Genomic DNA, 20,861 nt, shown 5'->3' with positions numbered 1-20,861 from the left:
TATAGGCCACACCTACTAGTCAGAAACATCTGTTCCTTCCGGCGCAAACACATTATAAATGATCCGCAACACTTTTGCGCCAAAAAAAACGTGAGTGCCCAATACTTTTTTGGCACAGAGACGATAATACATCTGCCCCATTGTGTGAAAGCGCCCTGAAAGGGTGAAGACACACATGGCGTTTTTGGGCCGTTTTTGGGCCGTTTTTACTAAGTGCGTTTTCAGATCGTTAAAAACGCATGCGTTAAAAAACGCATCCGTTTTTTAAAAACGCATGCGTTTTTGAAAACGCATGCGTTTTTGTCCGTTTTTCCGAAATTGCGCAATGAAAACGGACAAAAACGCATGCGTTTTCAAAAAACGCATGCGGTTTTAAAAAACGGATGCGTTTTTTAACGCATGCGTTTTTAACGATCTGAAAACGCACTTAGTAAAAACGGCCCAAAAACGGCCCAAAAACGCCATGTGTGTCTTCACCCAAACTTGTCAGAAACTTTTGCCAATGAACTGGATGTAAATTCATGAGGTAATTACAAATATTCTTAACTCCAGTCACAGTGAGAATGGATTCTGAAGTGGAATTTGCTTCTGTGAGAAGCATCTTGGTTACAATCATATCCAGACACTTTATTTCACTGCCATGAAGAGACTTCTTATGTTGCAGTTATTACACTTGTATGACGAGTATTATATACAGCTGTATGATTTATATCCTAGTCCTCTCACAGTGACATTTATATATCTCCTCCCGCCCTCAGCCTCTACTTCCTATAGCCGGACTCCTCCCAGAGCTCTGCTATCTGCGTGTGTGCAGCGGCTGTCCGGACACTGCAGGCTCAGGTACAGTCCTCAGGTGGTGTTCACACTGCGCGACATGTGTAATGGCGGCATGTAAAGCTTCTGCTGAGGCACCATTACTAGCTGTATGTAGTTATGAAGTACCTCAGGTGCAGGAGGTGGGGATGTTGTGCTGCACCAGGCTCAGTAGTGTTGTATATGTACAAACCAGTCTGAGGAACGGTCTCATCTGCATAATGAGGTGATATATATGGGGGGGGGGGGGGATATTGTGGAGGCCATTGTAACAAGGAAGTGTACGGATTAGATACAAGCACTGTACATATACACTGCTAGTAGTGGGACATCCTGCACCTTGTGTCTACACACAGCTTTTCAGCTCCTGAAGTATCTGGACACACGAACCTGCTGAATAATGTGTAAAGATCCAAGTCCAAATAAGTGTTCAAATCAGGAACCAAAATCAGTGCAGCGACACTTGCCTCTGGTTTCAAAAACTGCATCTGAAAAACTGAACATGTGAACGCAACCTAAGGCCGGCGCCACACAGGGCGCTTTGTCTGCGCTTGCAAACGCAGACAAAGTCGCGCCCACCGGGGCGGGCCTCGGCCCGATCGCATCGGCGTTTCTATGGAAACGCCTGCGATCGTGAACGAGCCGCCGGTGTTTCGCGTTAAATTCACGCAAAACACCGGCGGCTCGTTCACGATCGCAGGCGTTTCCATAGAAACGCCGATGCGATCGGGCCGAGGCCCGCCCCGGTGGGCGCGACTTTGTCTGCGTTTGCGTTTGCAAGCGCAGACAAAGCGCCCTGTGTGGCGCCGGCCTGAGGATACGGTGACATGTACAGCTCGTGCAGGGGGGTCTTACCTCTGCCCTATTAGCGTCTCTGTAGTGTGTGGTCACACGTACCACTAGCGTCCCTTTTGGACGGTGGCACACGTGGCGTTTTGAACCCGTTTTTAAGCAGTCCGTTAAAAACTGCATGGGTTTTAAAAAAAGATTATGATAATTGGGAAAACAGACAAAAACTGAAAAAACATGCATTTTTTAACGGACTCCTTAAAAAGGCCCCAAAACGGGTTCAAAACGCCACGTGTTCCACCGCCCAAAAGGGACGCTAGTGGTACGTGTGACCACGACCTCAGTGTGTGGTCACACGTACCACTATAGCACAGGGGGTTCGTACATTGGCCCAATTAGGGTGATGCCACATACGGCGTTTTTGACCGTTTTCCATGCGTTTGGCTGTTTTTTCTTTATAGATAAACAGGTTCAAAGCAGTCAAACACATAGTAAACGGTCATAAAAACCGCAAGCTTTAAAACTGACCCAAAATGCCATGTGTGGCATCACCCTTGGGGTCTCCTAATGCTGGCGGCACAGGTGGCGTTTTGAACCCGTTTTGGGGCTGTTTTTTAAGCAGTCCATTAAACGCATGCGTCTTTGACCGGTTTTACCAATGATCTTAATTAAAATGGGTCAAAAACGCATGCTTTTTTCAACGGATTGCTTAAAAACGGGTTCAAAACACCACGTGTGCCGCCGACCTTGGGGTGATGTCACACATGGCATTTTTTAGGCCATTTTTAGTTTCAGATTGTAAAAAACGCATGTGTTTTTGTCCGGTTTTCCGAATTTGCGCAATTAAAAACTGACAAAAAACGCATGCATTTTCAAAAAACTGATGCGTTTTTTAACTCGTGCGTCTTTTACGATCTGAAAACGCACTAACTAAAAACGGCCTAAAAACGCCATGTGTGACATCACCCTCAGTGTGTGGTCTCATGTACCACTAGCGCTAGTCCCCAAAGTCTTGTATAACATTTATTCAAAAGCCAAGACAACCCCATTACAGGGATATTTCCATCTTGGATAAGCACAGCTCAAATACATAGGAATACGTCTGATTTCCTACATCTCCTAGTCTGTGGTCACTCATTGCGTTTTGTTTGCGTTTAACTCATGCATTTTAATCAGCTGAAGAGATTTGCCTAATTACATTGTTGTAATTTTAAAAACGCATGTGTTAACATTTTGTTAACACATGCATTTTGTAAACGCAATGTTGACCGCAGCCTAAATAAACCTGCATAGTCATGGGTGATATGTTCAGAGGCGTAACATGTAACGCCTGGGCTCCAATGTAAGGTCTGTAAGGCAGTGTTCACATTCAAATGCTTTGGAATCGGCTTCTCCAATTAGATCTAAACGCTTGTGCTCCCTTAGTAGCAACAAAACACAAGTTGCCACTTACTAAAGTGTTTAGGTGAAAACGCATCAGTGTTTCAAACTTCTGATGCGATTTAACCCTTTAAGGACCTCGACCTCTTTTTGTTTTTTAATTTCCATTTTTCACTCCCCACAATCAAAAATCTATCACTTTTTTTAAAATTTTTACTCGTACAGAGCTCTGTTACGGCTTATTTTCGGCGTAACAAATTGCACTTCATAACGATGGTATTTAATATTCCATGCCGTGTACTCAAAATGCAGTGAAAATGGTGAAAAATAGCATTTGCCTCGTTTTCTTGGATTTTACGGATTTCACTGTACGCCCCAAATGACAGGTCTACTTTATTCTTTGGGTCGGTGCGATCACAGGGATAACAAATCTGTATAGGTTTATAATGTTTTCATACATTTACAAAAATTTAAAACGCTTTATTTTGCCATATTCTGGCGCTAATAAATTTTTCATACTTCAGTGTACAGAGCTGTGGGTGGTGTTATTTTTTGCGGCCGACTTACATACGACCCCTAGTTACAAACGGACCTCTGGATGTTGGTAATTTATTGTACTTTAGTCCCAGGCTAAAGTAATCAGCTATAACAGTTATCACAGGTATCTGTAATGAAGCTTTATTGTTAATCCTGGTTCTTATGACAATCCAACATTTTTAAAATCCAGTTGTCACAGAGACCAAAAAAGTTCTGGCTGGAATAACAATGATAAAATATACAGTTCCGACTTGCATACAAATTCAACTAAAGAACAAACCTACAGTCCCAATCTTGTATGTAACTCGGGGACTGCCTGTACTGCCATACTACAGATAGCACATTGTAATGAAAGGGTTAAAACGAGACAGCCTCGGGTCTTGGGAAGACGAATGGTGACAGATCGCCGCTCCCCAATAACTTCAAGAGCGACTATCCTCGGCAAGATGGCGACGCCCTTGGGCCACCATCTTTTTGAAGCCGCCAGCAGCTTTGCCGGCGGCAATATGCGGGTGTCACCCGTAAGTCTTTGCTGCAATATGCCCGCGAGCCCTCTCCATTCACCCGCGGCCGACCTGTGACGTACTATTACGTCATGGGTTGTGAAAGGGTTAAATGCAATAGAAGTGCAGTGTGTGAACACGGCCTTACAGCCTCATCCCCTGCTGTGTTGCTAATATAAATATTTGGGGTTCTAGCAGCAGGAGGATTATACATATATTTTAGCAGTCCAGATTTTGGGGGGGTTGCAGTATTGACCCCAGCTCACTATATTCTCTGGATCTCTTCTCATATGACATCCAACATGAGGTATTTTCTATGCCCCTTGGATGTCTGTGTTATTCTCTGTCCTGGGTACAGCCCGTGTGCCATTGTGTCATGCCCTGCTGTCAGGAATAAGGCAGCAAAAAATGAGATGATTGTGTATTGTGCAGGACTTACTGCAAGTCCATGTTGTCCTGTTGTGTTGTACTTTGGGTATTGATAAAGTGTTTAGTTGAATGTGCAAAAACCGGAAGCATTTTTATCTCATTTCTTCTAACTGCTTCTGATAAGGGTCATGTGTAACACACAGAGGGGTGCGCTACCGGGGACGTGCAAACTGCAGGGGGATGAGCAATCCTATCAATAGCCAGAACAGGCATCTCCATAATGCTTTATGCACGAACGTGGAAGCTACACGAGTGTATGAGTGCTATATACTCCTATCCAGCTATCTGTGTGTGTATTCGGTCATGTAAATTTGCATTCTGTAAATAATTCAACTGTTTATCTCTTGGATTAGTATACAGAGTATTCCAATACCAGCCGCTTAAAGAGAACCTGCCATGGAAATAAACCTACCCAAAATATATACTTCATTAAAAACTATGATTAACCTGTTACACAGGTGCATGCAGGGATCCCCGAATACGCGGGCGCACTGTTCACAGCGGATATCACAATGAAACTCGGTGACAGAGGCAGGAGAGGAGGAGAGCTTCCTGTCCATGTCACCCAGCCAATAGGAGTGGTCCTGCCCCTGTGATTGGCCAGTTAAATATGACTGGCCATCTTCCTATCTGATCCTCTCCTTGTCCTATGTGATAACACTTGTCATCCAGTTACTCCCATCTCCTGTCCGTCCCTTCTGAACCAAAACATACTTTTCAGTGCGCCGTGTGGTAGTTAGTTCATCCTGATAGATGGCTCGGTGCATTTGTATTGCCTTTTTGCGCTGTGGACATAGGATTTTTTTTTTTTTTTTTGCACCGCTTAAATTTCGCTGTGCCATCGCTATTTGCAATGAACACCCTTTTCTGTGCTTTTCTCTACTTTTTGTACTGGTGATTAAGGGGTTGTCCACTTTCAGCAAAGAATTGATTATACTTTGTGTAAGGAAAAGGTATACACTTTTCCAAAATACTTTCTGGATCATTTCCTTGCAGTTTTCTAGATCTCTGTCCCTGGTCATGTGATGTCACACAGGTGCATGAGCAGTTATTATCACAGAGAGTAATCAGAGCTGTGTGATACTAACGGCTCATGCACCAGTGTGACATCACATGACCCGGGACCGATTTCGATTCACCGGAAGTAAACGTATAAGCTTTCTATAGATTGACAGCATGCAGAGATCTAGAAAACCACAAGGAATTGATACAGAAAGTGTATTGTGTGTGTATGTATGTATGTATGTATGTATGTATATATATATATAATATATATATATATATATTTTGTTTTTTTTGTAAAGAAGTCCTAGGAGACCAAGGAAGTGCTCAGAGCCGTGGGCTTTTTTAGAGTTTTCTTTGATGAGGGGCTAATAAATTTAATGATATCCCCAACCAATCTCTACGCTGCACAAGATATTGCCCTAAACCCCACTTCTTTTTATGCACAACCCTACAGGTGGACCCCTGTCACTGCAGCAGAGATGGAGAAGTATTGGGGCATAATACTTCTTATGGGGATTGTAAAGAAGCCCTCAGTCGGGGACTACTGGAGCACAGACATTCTGTACCACACCCCGATGTTCCACATGGCCATGAGTAGGGGGGGGGGGGCATCAATAAGAGTCCCAATTACAGGGGAATATGATCCCATGGGGGCAAGTGTCAGGGGCAGAGCTGTACTTTGTCTGATTAGACCCAGCAGCTCTGTTTAACTCTTACAGAGTTAGTGGCAGTGCCAGCTCCTGCATTCACTTCTTCATCTGTAGGCAGGGAAGAAAGGAGAAGACAGAAGCGTTATTAGCAGTAGGAGAGGTGCAGTGCAGAGACCTCTCACTGGTCCGGACAGAGCCTGAAATCCAAGACTGTCCCTCTGAATTTGGGAAGGTATTAATAAATATGATGCAAGGATTCCCCATCTGAGGGCAGCACTATAGTGCTGATAATGCAGTGCGAGGACATACACCTAGTGCAAGTGAAGCATGCATCTGCAAAGAGTTTCTATGTTCTCTCCGGGTCCTCCGGTTTCCTCCCACACTCCAAAACATACTGGTAGGTTGATTAGATTGTGAACCCCATTGGGGACAGGGACTGATTTGGCAAGCTCTGTGCAGCGCTGCACTGTGTGTGCTATATAAATAAAGCTCTATTATTATAATTAAGTTAAGCTTCCACATGCATGTTACTAACTTTAACTTATGCTACCTGTAGCATATGCATGTAGCGTATCTGTTCAGTATAGTTGTCCTGGGTTTGGAGCAGAAAACAGAGCTATCACATGGACATGGTCTGAGAAAGTTTTACCACAGTTTGCAGTTGTGTGCAGTAAAATCGCTGACAGATTTCCTTTCGACATCCCACATACAACTGAGCTGGACACAGAAAACTTTTTTTCACTATGAGTAGAGAAGAGCTCCGTGGGGGTGATTTTTCTGTTTTCTTTTACTAGTGCAAGGAAACAGACTGTATGGTAATTGCCCCCCCCCCCCTTTTAAATACCTTGAAATAATATCATGCCTTGATCCACAAGCCTGAAATAGTAACTATACAAGAACCTTTATGATCGGCTTAGATAAAACAGCTTTGGGGTAGTTTACGGTGTGTGACTTCTTAGATTTCTGTAGATATTAATGTTGTATGACCGGTTGAGCAGCTTTTATAATTCATCTTGCACAATCGGCTGCCAAAATATTTATACAAATATTGTAGGTTACCTAATATGTTGTCACAAGGTCTTTGCACTGCTGATGTTTTTCATCTTTGGCATATTGGTGGCTCACAGCTGTATAGTAAAGGAGAAAGAACTACCAAAATGTCTGCTTTTATAGAGGTGGTCCCACTTATGATCCATTATTATAGGGGTTTGATTAGCAGATGCTAATTACTACTTACTCCCAACTCCATTCCTGCCTCCATAGGAGTTATCCATTTTTCACACCCTACGTTTCTTACTTGGGTCAAGTTTTAGTTAAAGGGGTTTTCTTGTTTTTTATTTTACAAACCCCACAAGGGTTTCCATGTTTCCAGGGTGCAACTCTCTATATCCAGGCGTTATAACAAGTCATAACAAACATTTGAGGACATTTATCATTGGCTGTACATAATTTTACTGAATGTGGTTTGACATTTCTGACACTCCTTTGTTCAGCTTGCCATAAACCGCAATATAAAATCACAGTGTAAATCAACGTTAAAATTGGGTGCCAAAAATTAGTGAAGCCCCCCCCCCCCCCCATTGTCCTCATGATGTCTTAGCCCGATCCCTGATTACAGATTTAACCATGCACAATATATGTGCATGCAGTAAAAACTGAGTGACCGTAAACAACAGTCAGAAACAATTCAACGGTTAAACAAGATTAACATATACTTTATGTATTTTTACTAAAACCTCAAGAAAAAAAAAATTATAAAATATATGTGCATGCATTACTTCAGGAATCTCTGTAATAATACTAATAATTCTTTATTTATATAGCGCACACAGATTACTCAGCGCTGCACAAAGCTTGTCAAATTGGTCTCTGTAGGTATAAGTTTTTCTTTGATTATTTTTTAACAAGTCCTACAACTCTGGAGTTTTTCCCCATAATTGAAAACCCATTTTAACCAAATAATTGTCAGGTCAGAATTCAAATAGGGTGCTCTTTCATTTTCTTCTGACTATAAAAAATTCACATGTAAAAAAACACCCAGCAATGACTTCAAAGGAAACTTGTCATCAGCTTTTACAGAACTAACCTAGCAGCCCTCCTGGGGTGTACTATATTTTTTTAGAACGAACGGGTGAGATTTCACATAAAACAAAAATCCCTTCCAAAGTCATATGCAAAGAGTCACTTTTGGAGGCTGAAGGGGGGGGGGGGATTGAAAATTTTATGGTGTTTAAGTACCTAGAAACATGGTTCTGGTGTTATGTTAAAGATAAGATTCTCATCATTTACAGCACAGGGGCTTTGGGTTCATGTAAGATGCAGAACCATACAGTTAAAGCCTGCATCTCTTGCTTGAACTGTGATGTGCAGATGAAAAAAAAAATTTGTTTGTTTTGTTTTTTTGTTTTTTTTAGCTGCAGATCTCAAAACCGTAATCCCTTTTTATCGTTAATTTGACACACATAGCTTGAATGTAGTTGCTATAGAACCCAAGACGCAGACATCTGTGACATGTCCCTTTTAGCCTCTCTGTGTGACACGTCTTCAGCAAAAATGACTCTTAGCTCATTTGCACATAACTTTGAAGGATTTTTTTTTTTTTATATAGCTGAATAGGTAAGATTTAACTTACAAGGGGAATTTTAGTAAGGACATTTCATACACTAACTGAGGGGGCTGGTAGTTTAGTGGGGTAAAGGCTTCTGACAGAGTCCTTCAAGTCATCCTAGTGCAAAGCTTACAAAGTTTATATGCTTGTGTGTTTTATCTTAATTCATACTAGTTTAATGGCTGTTTTGTTTCCATTCTCATCTTCAGGTGTGTTCACCTTAAGAGACATCATGCGGAAAGCTCTGTCTCTTTTCAGGCAGTTCGGGCGTTCAGAAAACAGAGAGAGAGAACCCATATTGGACAGACATGGTCATGAGAGTCCTCCACCATACATCAGTATTAACACCAGTGATACCTCAGTGTCCTGTAATTCCGTAGAGGAGACGGGTACAGTCACCTGCCCAACCTGCAGAGGGACCGGCCGAATTCCCAGAGGTACAGTGTGGGAGAGGACGTGGTTATCTCTGTGTCTTACAATGGTATTCAATGATTTATTGTGCTATGTTGATACTTGAGAACTCCTCTGCCATGTTTAAGCATGTAACTGTCCCAAAAAGGAGCGAATCAGATATATGCAGTAGCCAGATAACCAAATGCTCTCTTGCACCTCCCTGTTGCCAATAAAGAGCTAATTTCTGCTGCTTTACACTTTTTTTTAGGCCAAGAAAAAGAATTGGTGGCTCTGATCCCGTACAGCGACCAGCGCCTGAAGCCACGAAGAACGTAACTATTATATTTTTTTTTCTTATTCTATTGTAATGTTCCTCTTTACCCCCTTTGTGACTAAGGAGCATTAATGCCCGAGTGTCCAGGTCAATATTCGCAATTCTGTTATGCGCTTCTTTGTTTGAAAAGCTTCACGTATCAAAATATTTTTTACTTAGTTTTTTCCATGACATGTGAGACTTTAACTTGGTAGAATAGTTTTATTTATTAAATTTTTTTTTCCTTATAAAATTAGCCGCCTTCTTTCCAATTTGGGTGATGCCACACATGACGTTTTGAACGCGATTTTGGCCAGTTGACAGTCTGTCAAAAACCGCATGCGTTAAAAACCTCATGCATTTTTTTCTTTTATGATCCAGCTTGGTGGCATCATCCGGAAAATCAACTTTGAAGTTTTATTTATAAAATCAGGGAGGCAGAGAGGTAAACACTGAAGTCAAGCTCTCCGTGCCTCTGAACACCTCCTCCCATGTGATGGACATCATGCCCCGGACTTCAGGAGATCTGATCAATGGTGTCCCTGGATGCAGGACCATCAATTACAGGGAAGGAGGCATTTTAAGGCAGGGAAAGTTTGACTTCAGTGTTAAACTCTCTGGCTCCTTGACTTCATAAAATCAATTTACATCTCACTTCAAAGTTGATTTTTCTGGATGAGGACACCACACTGGATCATGAAAGAAACATCATCTAGAAGCTGCTCAGCTGCTTGACAACCTACTGCTAGTGGTTTATTAGGTCAATTTCTGATGACGGGTTCCCTTTTAAGGATTGGCTGTTAGCATTTTGGACCCAGAAAACCCTTTAATAGATCCCAATTTTGGTCACATTTCTCTCATGTTCTCTTTGTTGATGAAGATTGGAAAAGAAAACCTGCTGTGTTCATGAAACCCCTAGTGCATTTGGCAAAGTTTCCTAGTTCTCATTCTCTCTACTGATGGAGATTCTGTTGCTTCTGATTCTATCCCCAGGAAGTGTTACGTGGCGCTTGCTGTTTCCTGTTGCATCTCGATCTTCTTCATTGTGGTGTTCTTTCTGTATCCCCGCTCTGTAACATTGTATCATGCCGGTGTCAATTCCTCCCTGGTTACATATGACACCACCAGAACAACTGTCAATCTTCATACTACAGTAAGTGGAATACCCGGGGGGGCGGATCACATGCAATCATCGCTATTCCATCAATAAAGGATGGCACTGTGATCTACAAATAATTAAGCAAGGTGCATGAATTAGGAATTCATGGGGGTTATCCACAGCTTTTATTTAAGAAATAAATGTATCTCTTTACGCATTTAACACTTTTGTAGTAATCTCTGGGAGTGTCGCAGGTCTCTACGTGGCTGTAGGAAAAGTACTCAGCCGCCTCTCCCAGAACACATCCGCTCTATCCGAACCTCTCTTCTCTGCAGCCCTTTGGAACCGCTTTTCTGTTAATCGGTTGGGCCTTAAAGGGGTTATCCGGGTTTAAAAATGTTTTTATGTCCGGGCTGGGGAGGGCTAGTTAAACATAATAAACATGTACTTACCTCCTTCGGCGCCGCTGATGTCCCGCGCCGCGGTCCCTTCGATCCGTGCCCCTGTTTGTTTACAGGGGCACGGAAGCCGCGCACAGGGAGCTTCCGGTCCGCGATGTGGACGGCTCCTGCCATCCGTCCCTATCTCTCAGCGTTGTAAGCGCAGGGAGATGGTGCGCATGGGAGCATCCGGCCGGCCGGTAGCTCCCTGTGCACCGGTGTAATGAAACCGGCGCACAGAGAAGACCGGCCGCGGAGCGGGACATCGGCAGCACCGGAGGAGGTAAGTAGATGTTTATTGTGTTTAAATAGCCCTCCCCGGCTAGAAGAAATTTTTTAAACCTGGATAACCCCTTTTAAGTCCTCCTTCCTGTGAATTAGAAGTGCTATTGCATGTATTTGATGCAAATACAACTCCTTCAAAGTGGCACAACCGAATATATACAGTATGCTACCTTACATACGTCTCCACAAGACGGAGCATTAACTTCTGTCATCAAAGAGCTTCACCCAAATCTGACTGGGATAACAATCTGAGTGTGATCTGACCCCTGGGACATCAACCAACATTGAGACTGTGGGTCCAATTCAATCTTATTGATGAAGTAGCAGTTCAAACATGTGTCTAGCTGCTCTTGTCAGCATGCGATTTCTTCTTCATTATAAAACCCTTCGATAGTGATGTATTAGATCTCTTGGGGCTCATTCACACGAATGTAATGGGAACCGATATGCGGCCGCACCATTTGCGGCCACATACCAATCCCCATTGACGTCTTTGGCGCCCGGTCACTGTGCCGTTAGCACATGTTGTCTTACCGCACCGTGACCGTGCATGGAGAAGTATAGGACATATTTTTAACCGTATGTCACCATATACGTATAAAATACTAGCTTGCTCAACCCCTAAAATCTGAGGATACTACACATATATAAACGGCAGCATTTGTGCACATCCGTATGCAACACTTATTTTAAACAATCCAACAGGCTTCTCTGGGATGTAGAGAATGGAAATATTGGAGAAAATAGGACATGCTCTTTATATTTTTTTCTGTCTTGCTCACGGTACACTAGGGTGGGAAATACAGCCATTTAAATGGATGACTGTATTGCCCATTGTAATGAATGTGGCCGTGAGCTGCCCATACAAATAGGATGCTTGTAGTGCATGGCCATTTTAATACATTTGTGTGAAAGGGGTCTTAATGTGATAGTTCTTTACAAATAACATTTTATGGGTTGTCTAATTCATTGGTTTATTTTACAGAATAAATTGAACATAAGTAACAGCAACCTTTTTGGGATTGAAATTTTGGGCATAAGCGTGGAAGTCCTTCACATGTCTGTAGTAGTCGGGACACTTTACTTGAAGCAGGTCAAGAAGATTCCGCCGTTAATCACTGACCAGGTAATGCAATATATTCTTATAATGTAGATTGGTCGCTCCTGGTATTGTGACATTGTTATTTAATCATGAGGTAAATTTTCCATCTAGTTGGCTGAATATCCAAATATTACTGACCAGTCTTTAGGATAAATAGACTATTTCAAAATGGAAGTACATTTGGTCTTTGCACCTTTCTACTGGACATAAGTGCTGGACATTAGACGCACTTAAGAGAATCGATGGCCTCCTTGGACCATGGGACATCACTTTATCTTCCTTTTATGTCACAAGTGACGTCCCTTGGTCTGAGGAGGCCATTGATTAGCGGTAGCTCCCATGACACCCTGACAAAGACTAGAAGAACAGGAGCAATCAGCCAGAGCAGGGAATATACACTTTGGAACCCCTGCATCGGCTTTGGCACCTCTTCTAATTTGCTATGAAATGCCAGTTTTATAAATCTGCGAGAAAATGACTGACTAAATATTTCTGCAGTGGGGGATTTGTTCATGGGTTTTTAAATGGTGGAACCTGTTTTTTAGTTATTAATTACAATTATTATTTTATTTAACAGATCTTTTACACTGTGGAGAGTATAGTCCAGGACGTAAACACATAGTAAGTAAGATATTGTGGAGATTTATTCATACAACTCCATTCACATGGGTCCATAGCAGCAGCTTATACACCAGTAAACTACCGACCCCCTCGGGTAGGGTAGGATATAGGAGCTGTATTCATTGACTTCTACTCAGAGGACGTAAACTTATTATTTGAAGACGGGTAGTAGTCAGAGGTATAGCTAAGGGTTTAGCATTGTGTGTGTGTGTGTGTGGGGGGGGGGGGTAATCCATCCAAGTGGGCCCCCTACCCAGGTGTACCTGTATTCCACCTTAAAGTGACCATATAGTAACAGATACTGGTTTTCCTCAGGCCTCCTTATGAATAGCAATACCAAAAAAAGTAATCAGGACTAGATTCATCAAAAAATCACGATACATAAAACAACAAAAATACAATGATCAAATTTTATTCACCACAAGGTATCAAAAAGGACAATACAATTTAAAAACATCACTAAAATACACAACAACAAACACACAAAAGCGGTGGTGGTAAATAAATACACAGTTTCACCTAAATAGGTATATGAGTAAATGTAGAGACTACAATACACGTATCTATTAGAGTACCCAGGCCCAGTAGTCAATTTGCCCAAAAGAACAAAGGGCATTACATATGCAAGGCCTACCACACTAACCAGAACGCCTCACAAGACCACCACCGCAACACTCCTTATGAATAGTTACAGGACATAGTGACTTACAAGAGACATCTCTTTACTCGTACACATTTCCTGTCCATTCATATGACCAGTGCTGCTCTGACTTCTACCAGCGCCATCTTGAATTTGTTAAAGAGAACCTGTCAGGTGGATTTGGGAAACTAAAGTGCCAGAGCTCCTTGGGGTGTTTATACTTGGCTAGATGTGAGTTTGATGAACAGGGTCGTAACTTAAAGAGGTGCACAGGGTGTGGTCGCAACCGGGCCCAAGAAGCTTAGGGGGCCCAAAAGTTGTCACTTTCCCTTATGAGAAAACTGTTACTATAGACCATACATTATATGTAAGGGGAATGGCACTGCAGATGAGGTTTCATAGTGCACACTGCGTACCTACAGCGCTTGTGTAGTGAAGCCAGGGTGTACTACTCCAGCTTCACCAGCAGCATCAAGAGTCCTGGACTAAGGAGAGTATAAACCTTTTTTTTGTTTTGTTTTGCGTCACAAACCGTAATCGTACAGGGCGATTGGAAACGCCAAACCACCAGTTCATAAGGACCTGTGTGTGTTTTATTGTCCTAAATTTACCCATCAGGTTCCCTTTAAGTTTACAATCTGATATATTTGGTGAAAACCGTCACTTTCATGTTGGAGCTGTCCATAATGACAGATATAAAAGGAAAATCTTCAATTTATAGTACTGAGTAGTAGGAGTAGTAGCACTGAGCTGTGCCCACATATACAGGATAGGTCTAGTAGTACTGAGCTGTGCCCACATATACAGGATAGGACTAGTAGTACTGAGCTGTGCCCACATATACAGGATAGGACTAGTATTACTGAGCTGTGCCCACCTATACAGGATAGGACCAGTATTACTGAGCTGTGTGCCCACATATACAAGATAGGACTAGTAATACTGAGCTGTGCCCACATATACAGGATAGGAATAGTAGTACTGAGCTGTGCCCACATATACAGGATAGGAGTAGTAGGACTGAGCTGTGCCCACCTATACAGGATAGGACCAGTATTACTGAGCTGTGCCCACCTATACAGGATAGGACAAGTATTATTGAGCTGTGCCCACCTATACAGGATAGGACTAGTAGTACTGAGCTGTGTGCCCACATATACAGGATAGGAATAGTAGTACTGAGCTGTGCCCACATATACAGGATAGGAGTAGTAGGACTGAGCTGTGCCCACCTATACAGGATAGGACCAGTATTACTGACCTGTGCCCACCTATACAGGATAGGACCAGTATTACTGACCTGTGCCCACCTATACAGGATAGGACCAGTATTACTGACCTGTGCCCACCTATCCAGGATAGGACCAGTATTACTGAGCTGTGCCCACCTATACAGGATAGGTCCAGTATTACTGAGCTGTGCCCACATATACAGGATAGGTCCAGTATTACTGAGCTGTGCCCACATATACAGGATAGGACCAGTAGTACTCAGCTGTGCCCACATATACAGGATAGGAGTAGTAGTACTGAGCTGTGCCCACATATACAGGATAGGAATAGTAGTACTGAGCTGTGCCCACATATACAGGATAGGAGTAGTAGGACTGAGCTGTGCCCACCTATACAGGATAGGACCAGTACTACTGAGCTGTGCCCACCTATACAGGATAGGACCAGTACTACTGAGCTGTGCCCACCTATACAGGATAGGACCAGTATTACTGAGCTGTGCCCACCTATACCGGATAGGACCAGTATTACTGAGCTGTGCCCACCTATACAGGATAGGTCCAGTATTACTGAGCTGTGCCCACCTACACAGGATAGGACCAGTATTACTGAGCTGTGCCCACATATACAGGATAGGACCAGTATTACTGAGCTGTGCCCACATATACAGGATAGGACCAGTAGTACTCAGCTGTGCCCACATATACAGGATAGGAGTAGTAGTACTGTGCTGTGTCCATATGTATACACCCAGACGCCATGAACCTAAGCCCTCTGTGATCTGGCTTTACAGGCTGTTACACTGTCCCGCACTCCCCTCTGCTTCATCAGCACTTGTGCAGTGAACACTCTTCTTGCTCAATTGCTAACAGAGCACTTGTGCAGAGCGATAGGGGCTAGGGTAGCCCCTCAGGCTCTTTAGCATAATTATAATAGTTGATTTCAGAAAGGAGACCGTGAATAACTAGTATAAGAAGATTACCACAGTCCCGGTGCCTGGATCTATGAGAAAGTGCCCCTGGTTTATCTAGATGGTAGCTTTCCTTTAATATACTTTTATTATGTCTTTTATCTACTAAACCTCATGAATTTTTATTTCAGTGATGTCTGCACTTGGGATCGGATACATGTTCACAATATTCTGCTTCATGTGCAGTAAGTAGTGAAAACTATACAAAGGAAATTACCAAAGCATATGGTGTTAGATGGTTAAAAGGTTGCAACCATGGAACTGGTTAAATAATTCCCTGCAAATTAATTTTCAATGTGTTTTTCAATTATCTATGTTTTAATATTGGGCCAGAACTATTATTCTGGCTGCATCCGTTTTCTGGTCGCCTTTGCACATAATACGTGTAAACTGCTTGCACATTCATCACATGGTCAGATTTATCAATAGCGATGCATACTGGCGCACGGTCCTCAATAATCTGGCGCAAGCTGCACGGAACAATCTCGCTTAAACTGAGTGCACCGGGTTTGAGTATGCGCCTATCATATACGGGATAGGAGTGGTAGAAGTGACCTGTGCCCATATATACAGGATAGAGGTAGTAGTACTGAGCTGTGCCCTTATTTACAGAATTGTGGTAGTAGCACTGAGCGGTGCCCATATATGTAAGAAAGCACGACCGAAAACTGGCACAGTGGTTAAATAGTTCTGGCCCACTATTGGCTACTGTCAACAAACTTAAAGGGAGCCTAACACCATGAAAATGTCCTCAATTCTGGCATCATGTTATATAGAGTAAGAATAGCTGAGCAGATTATACATAGTGTCCTATCTGCAGGAAGCATATTATAGAGCAGGAGGAGATTTTCACTGCATCCGCACTTATGCAACAATTTGCTTAAAAATGAGTCCCATAATATCATGCAGTGTTATATTGAGTTACACAGGTGGTTACCCGGATCCACTGTCATGTTAAAGGGGTTTTCCAGTTCACTTAGAGAAGCAGTAAGTGTTGTGAAATAATGAGACTGTTGTCTTTTTAGCATATTAGCTTTTAGCTCCCCACTGGGCCTGTATTTTTATTTTCATTTCCCCTTTGTTTGAACCACATCCTCAGATTGTCAAATCTGAATCTCAGAAAGTTTAGAAATCTTAAGATTTATCATTGTGCCTTGCAGCCTTAACTCATGAGTGTCATGTAGCCTCCAGTTAAAGGGGTGTTCCAGGCATTCTGGTAAACCCTGTGAGGCCATGAGTGCCCCCAAAATAGTGTGCTTAGCCACATCCAACTTCCTGGATTGTGCCAGTATGACTGGTATTCTGGCCTGACAGGAAGTGCCGGGGCCCCGGACTTGCTTTGGCCAATCGGTGCTTACTCTGACCATTTTCGCCAGATGGCTAGATATTTGTCACCATTGACACCTGTTGTGCCCAGTCACGATGCGGAGAGCGCATGTCTCAACACACCATGATCGTGCATGGAAAAAATGGGAATGCTCGCTTCTCTAAGGATAGGGCTGAGTAGCGCTCCCCCCTCCTGTCTTCTGCACGTCTGTATGCATGCAGGGCTTCTGTCCAGGCGAGCATATGTTTGTGTGCAAGGAGACGAAGTAACCATCAAAGCTGTCCCTATCGTAGTATTTATACTGCTGTCTTCTCCCATAGGGGGTCGTTGAATTGTTCCTACCTTGGACACGTGGAGACCATACCATTTGATGGTTACGAGTACCTGGATTGTCACTCAAACTCTTCAGTCCCACATTAGAGCCTGTAGTCTTCTACAAGAGGGATGTGGGGACAGACAGAAGAAGACGTCCATGGAGGTGGAGATGATTTCCAGAGCTCAGCGTTGTTAGTGATTGAATACGGCTGAGACACTTATCACTTCTGTGTTTTCATGAATCTAGCACCAATAACTATGGATGCAAATATATGACATCCTATGTATAAAGTGATAGGATTATTGGAGGATTAATATTTCCCAGAAGCTTCAGAATTCTTCTGTGAAATAGCTGAAAGGTGTTGTCCTGCCATTAGGACAAAATCATAATCATAAGTTTTTTTTTTTTTGTTTTTTTTTTTGGGGGGGGGGGATTGTTTGTTTTTTGTTTTGTTCTATGGTTATGTAGTTTTTTTGGACAGCCCCTTGAAACTTTCAATACTCCCCAATGATTCTATATCTAGACTGTTGTGTCTAGCCTGACAGTCCTCATATTTCGGATACCTGCTGGAAATCTTTTCACATGCACCTTGTGATGTTAAATGGAAAAATGCACCTTTATATGTTGTAAATTTGGCACTTCTATAAATGTATTTATTGTGTGTCTATATGTGTGAGGGATGGATCCAAAGAGATGTCATGATTATGTTGTAGTATTACAGGTCCCATGGTCACCTATAGAATAACTTTTTTGGGATGTTTAGTTATATTGTTTAAAATCTTGCACCTAAGAATGGAGAGGTTTATTACAATGAGCCATTATGGGATTTGTGGTTTAACAATGGCTGGAGGGTCAAGGCGCTGCAGGAGTGTACTCTATTACTCAGGTCCTTACAGATGTAACCCGGCCATACACCTTCTTCATAATAGAATACAATATAACTTTATTAATCGGGAAATTATTTTGTGCATCACTATAAACAATGCATATGAGATATTTATGTATAGCTGAATAAGGGAAGAGGGACCGTCCTATCTCTATTGCCCTTGAGTCCTTGTCAGGACAAAAGTTGTGCATTTGTCTGTGCACATGTGATTGCAGTGATATTTCATTGGCCTCAATAGTGATCTTTTCACAAACAGCACATCACTATTGAGGCTTGTTGGCATCTGTGTTGCCACAAAGAACTACAAAACAGGGTAAAGGAAGAAAGTTATAATTCAGACACTGCTGGGCCTTATTTCATTCAGTGTAACAACTCTGCTAAATGGCTTCTAGGGTCTATATATTATATATAACCTAATGCCATTTATTTCGGCAGAGGATGTAGAGAAGGTCACAGTAGATTCCTGTGCATAGGGGTTGAGCACGTTGCTGGGAGAATCTTGGTGCTGGGTAACTATAGATCCAGTCTGGTTACATTTTTCATGTCTGTGAATGTTGTTTTATCTACTGTTTTTGTTTTTTGTAAATAAAATATATATATAATCTAAAAATGATCAAGATTTACTATTAAATTTGATACCAATAAAGTTGCATTTTATTTCTACCAAAACTATATATTTGTCTTTTGTGGTTAAGTGTGATTGGGATAATTTTTATTATTTCTTCTTTTAATACATTTTATAACAATAAAAATAAGAAAAACGTGGTTTGAGGTAGGTCCCCGAGACATGGGCGGCTACCTTACACGACTTAGAAAGTATCATTGAAAACGTTATTGAATACAAAGCAATGAGAGTCACGAAATTGCCATTATTATACAACAGTTGAGCAAAATTGGAGGGGGGGGGGGTTTAAAACGAAACAATCCTCATGACGAAAAGGATTATTTAACAATAAGAGTACACTCATTGGTAGGTAGATTTCTTATGAATGTCAGTTTCACATGACCACTAGGTCAAGGGGTCTCTACCTCACCATTCCCCTTGGCTATTAGGTGCTCTAATATGCAGTTACATTGAATAGCTTTATTTTCAGGGATGTGTGGGGACTTCCACAATCTTGCCATATTAAATGTTGCAGTAGTGAGAGTGTGAAATGTAGTTGAGCAATCTTTCTATCCCCAGTGTTAGTAGGGTCATGTACTGACCGCAGGGAGGGGCATATTTCAGTATCCTTGTGATGAAGGACAGGGTATTAGTCCAGAAGGGAAGTAGTGAGCAAGACAACCAAATATGGAGTAAGGACTCCATTTCCAACTGGCATCTCCAATACTTTTTCGTAGAAGGGTATATTTTTGATGGCCTATATGGGGTAAGGTATCATCTGTATCAATTCTTTGCTGTCACAAGATGGTTTATACATTTTGGCACTGCTGATGTGAAACCGAAAGCTTTAAGCGTGTAACACGCTAAGGGCTGTTAGCAAGTTATTGAGTAAAGCTAAATAAGCGGCCGATAAATCTTTCCTCCTTAAGCTTGGGGAGAAGTGGAGTTTATAATTGGTTATTTTAATATGTCTAGGTGGGTCAATTTTGGATAGGAAGTGGTGCAACTGCAAATACATGTAAAAAATATTTGTGGGGTAAAGACATCGGTAATGGTGTCTCGTAAAGGGGGCGGAAGGAAGATGCCCCGTTGGAGATCCATTTAGTCATGTCCATGTGTGGAATAATTTCTGAGATGGCTGAAAGTGGGAGTTAATTTAAACTCTGTGGTAGTAAGTCATATCACATTCATCCAATACTCTTCTGGAACATCCCAATGATCTCTAGCAAACTGCAGACTCCTCAGCTCTCAGTCCTCGCATTTGTGCTCCTGTACTGCTCCTCCCTCTCCCACTGATGTCCGCTCCTAGGCTGTGACCTCTGTGAAGGAGCAGGAGGGGAGGAGTTGTACAGGAGCACAAAGGTGGGCGCCAAGACCTGAGCAGTCTGCAGTCACATGTGTTTTTAAAATTCACCCAAACCCCAACTCCTAGGACTGCACAGAGGACAGAGTGCAAGGCAAGTTATAACACACAATTATATTGTACTACAAATGCTTGGAGAAAGCATGAAGACTTATTTGGATGTGGCTTCTGTAACCTGTCTTTAGTAAAAATGAGGTGACAGGTTCCTTCTAGCACTGCAGGATCTGAGTTCCTGGCAGTGTATTGTGTTACTGACAGTAGCCTTAAGTTGGTCCCAGATTTCTGCAGGTTACTTACTAGGTCCCTGCGTGTGGTTCTGGGATTTTTGCCCAATGTTCTTGTAATCATTTTGAACCCACAGGGTAAGATTTTGTGTGAAGCTATTGATCAAGGGAGATTATCAGTGGTCTTGTATGACTTTTCTAATTATTGCTCCCACAGTTGATTTCTTTTTCTTGGCACCCTGCTGCTGTCTAATGCAGATTCCCATCCTAGTGCCGGGCTACAATTTGTTTCTGGTGTCCTTCAACAGCTCTTTGGTCTTCACCATAGTGG

General features: G+C 42.4%; 1 protein-coding gene across 1 annotated transcript; it reads left to right on the top strand.

Annotated features, from left to right (window-relative positions):
* The first annotated feature begins 753 nt into the window (after positions 1-753).
* On the top strand, positions 754-19,008 carry TMEM106A (transmembrane protein 106A). The gene is made up of 8 exons (XM_072111800.1): positions 754-840; positions 8,924-9,151; positions 9,376-9,439; positions 10,414-10,573; positions 12,230-12,370; positions 12,924-12,967; positions 15,942-15,995; positions 17,458-19,008. Exons 2-8 carry the CDS (start codon positions 8,947-8,949, stop codon positions 17,555-17,557), a joined length of 768 nt encoding a protein of 255 aa, XP_071967901.1. The 5' UTR covers positions 754-840; positions 8,924-8,946; the 3' UTR covers positions 17,558-19,008.
* The last annotated feature ends 1,853 nt before the right edge of the window (positions 19,009-20,861 follow it).

This window comes from Engystomops pustulosus, chromosome 6, assembly GCF_040894005.1.
Source record: "Engystomops pustulosus chromosome 6, aEngPut4.maternal, whole genome shotgun sequence".
In the NCBI taxonomy this organism is placed as follows: domain Eukaryota; kingdom Metazoa; phylum Chordata; class Amphibia; order Anura; family Leptodactylidae; genus Engystomops; species Engystomops pustulosus.
Note: the sequence above shows the minus strand (reverse complement) of the source record. Positions and strands in the feature narration are given on the sequence as shown.

Excerpts from the sequence above, each read along its gene's own strand:
- TMEM106A (XM_072111800.1), top strand. The coding sequence starts at position 8,947 with ATGCGGAAAGCTCTGTCTCTTTTCAGGCAGTTCGGGCGTTCAGAAAAC. Across the intron at positions 9,152-9,375 it reads GACCGGCCGAATTCCCAGAG|GCCAAGAAAAAGAATTGGTG; the intron begins GTACAGTGTGGG and ends ACTTTTTTTTAG. Across the intron at positions 12,968-15,941 it reads GTCCAGGACGTAAACACATA|TGATGTCTGCACTTGGGATC; the intron begins GTAAGTAAGATA and ends TTTTTATTTCAG.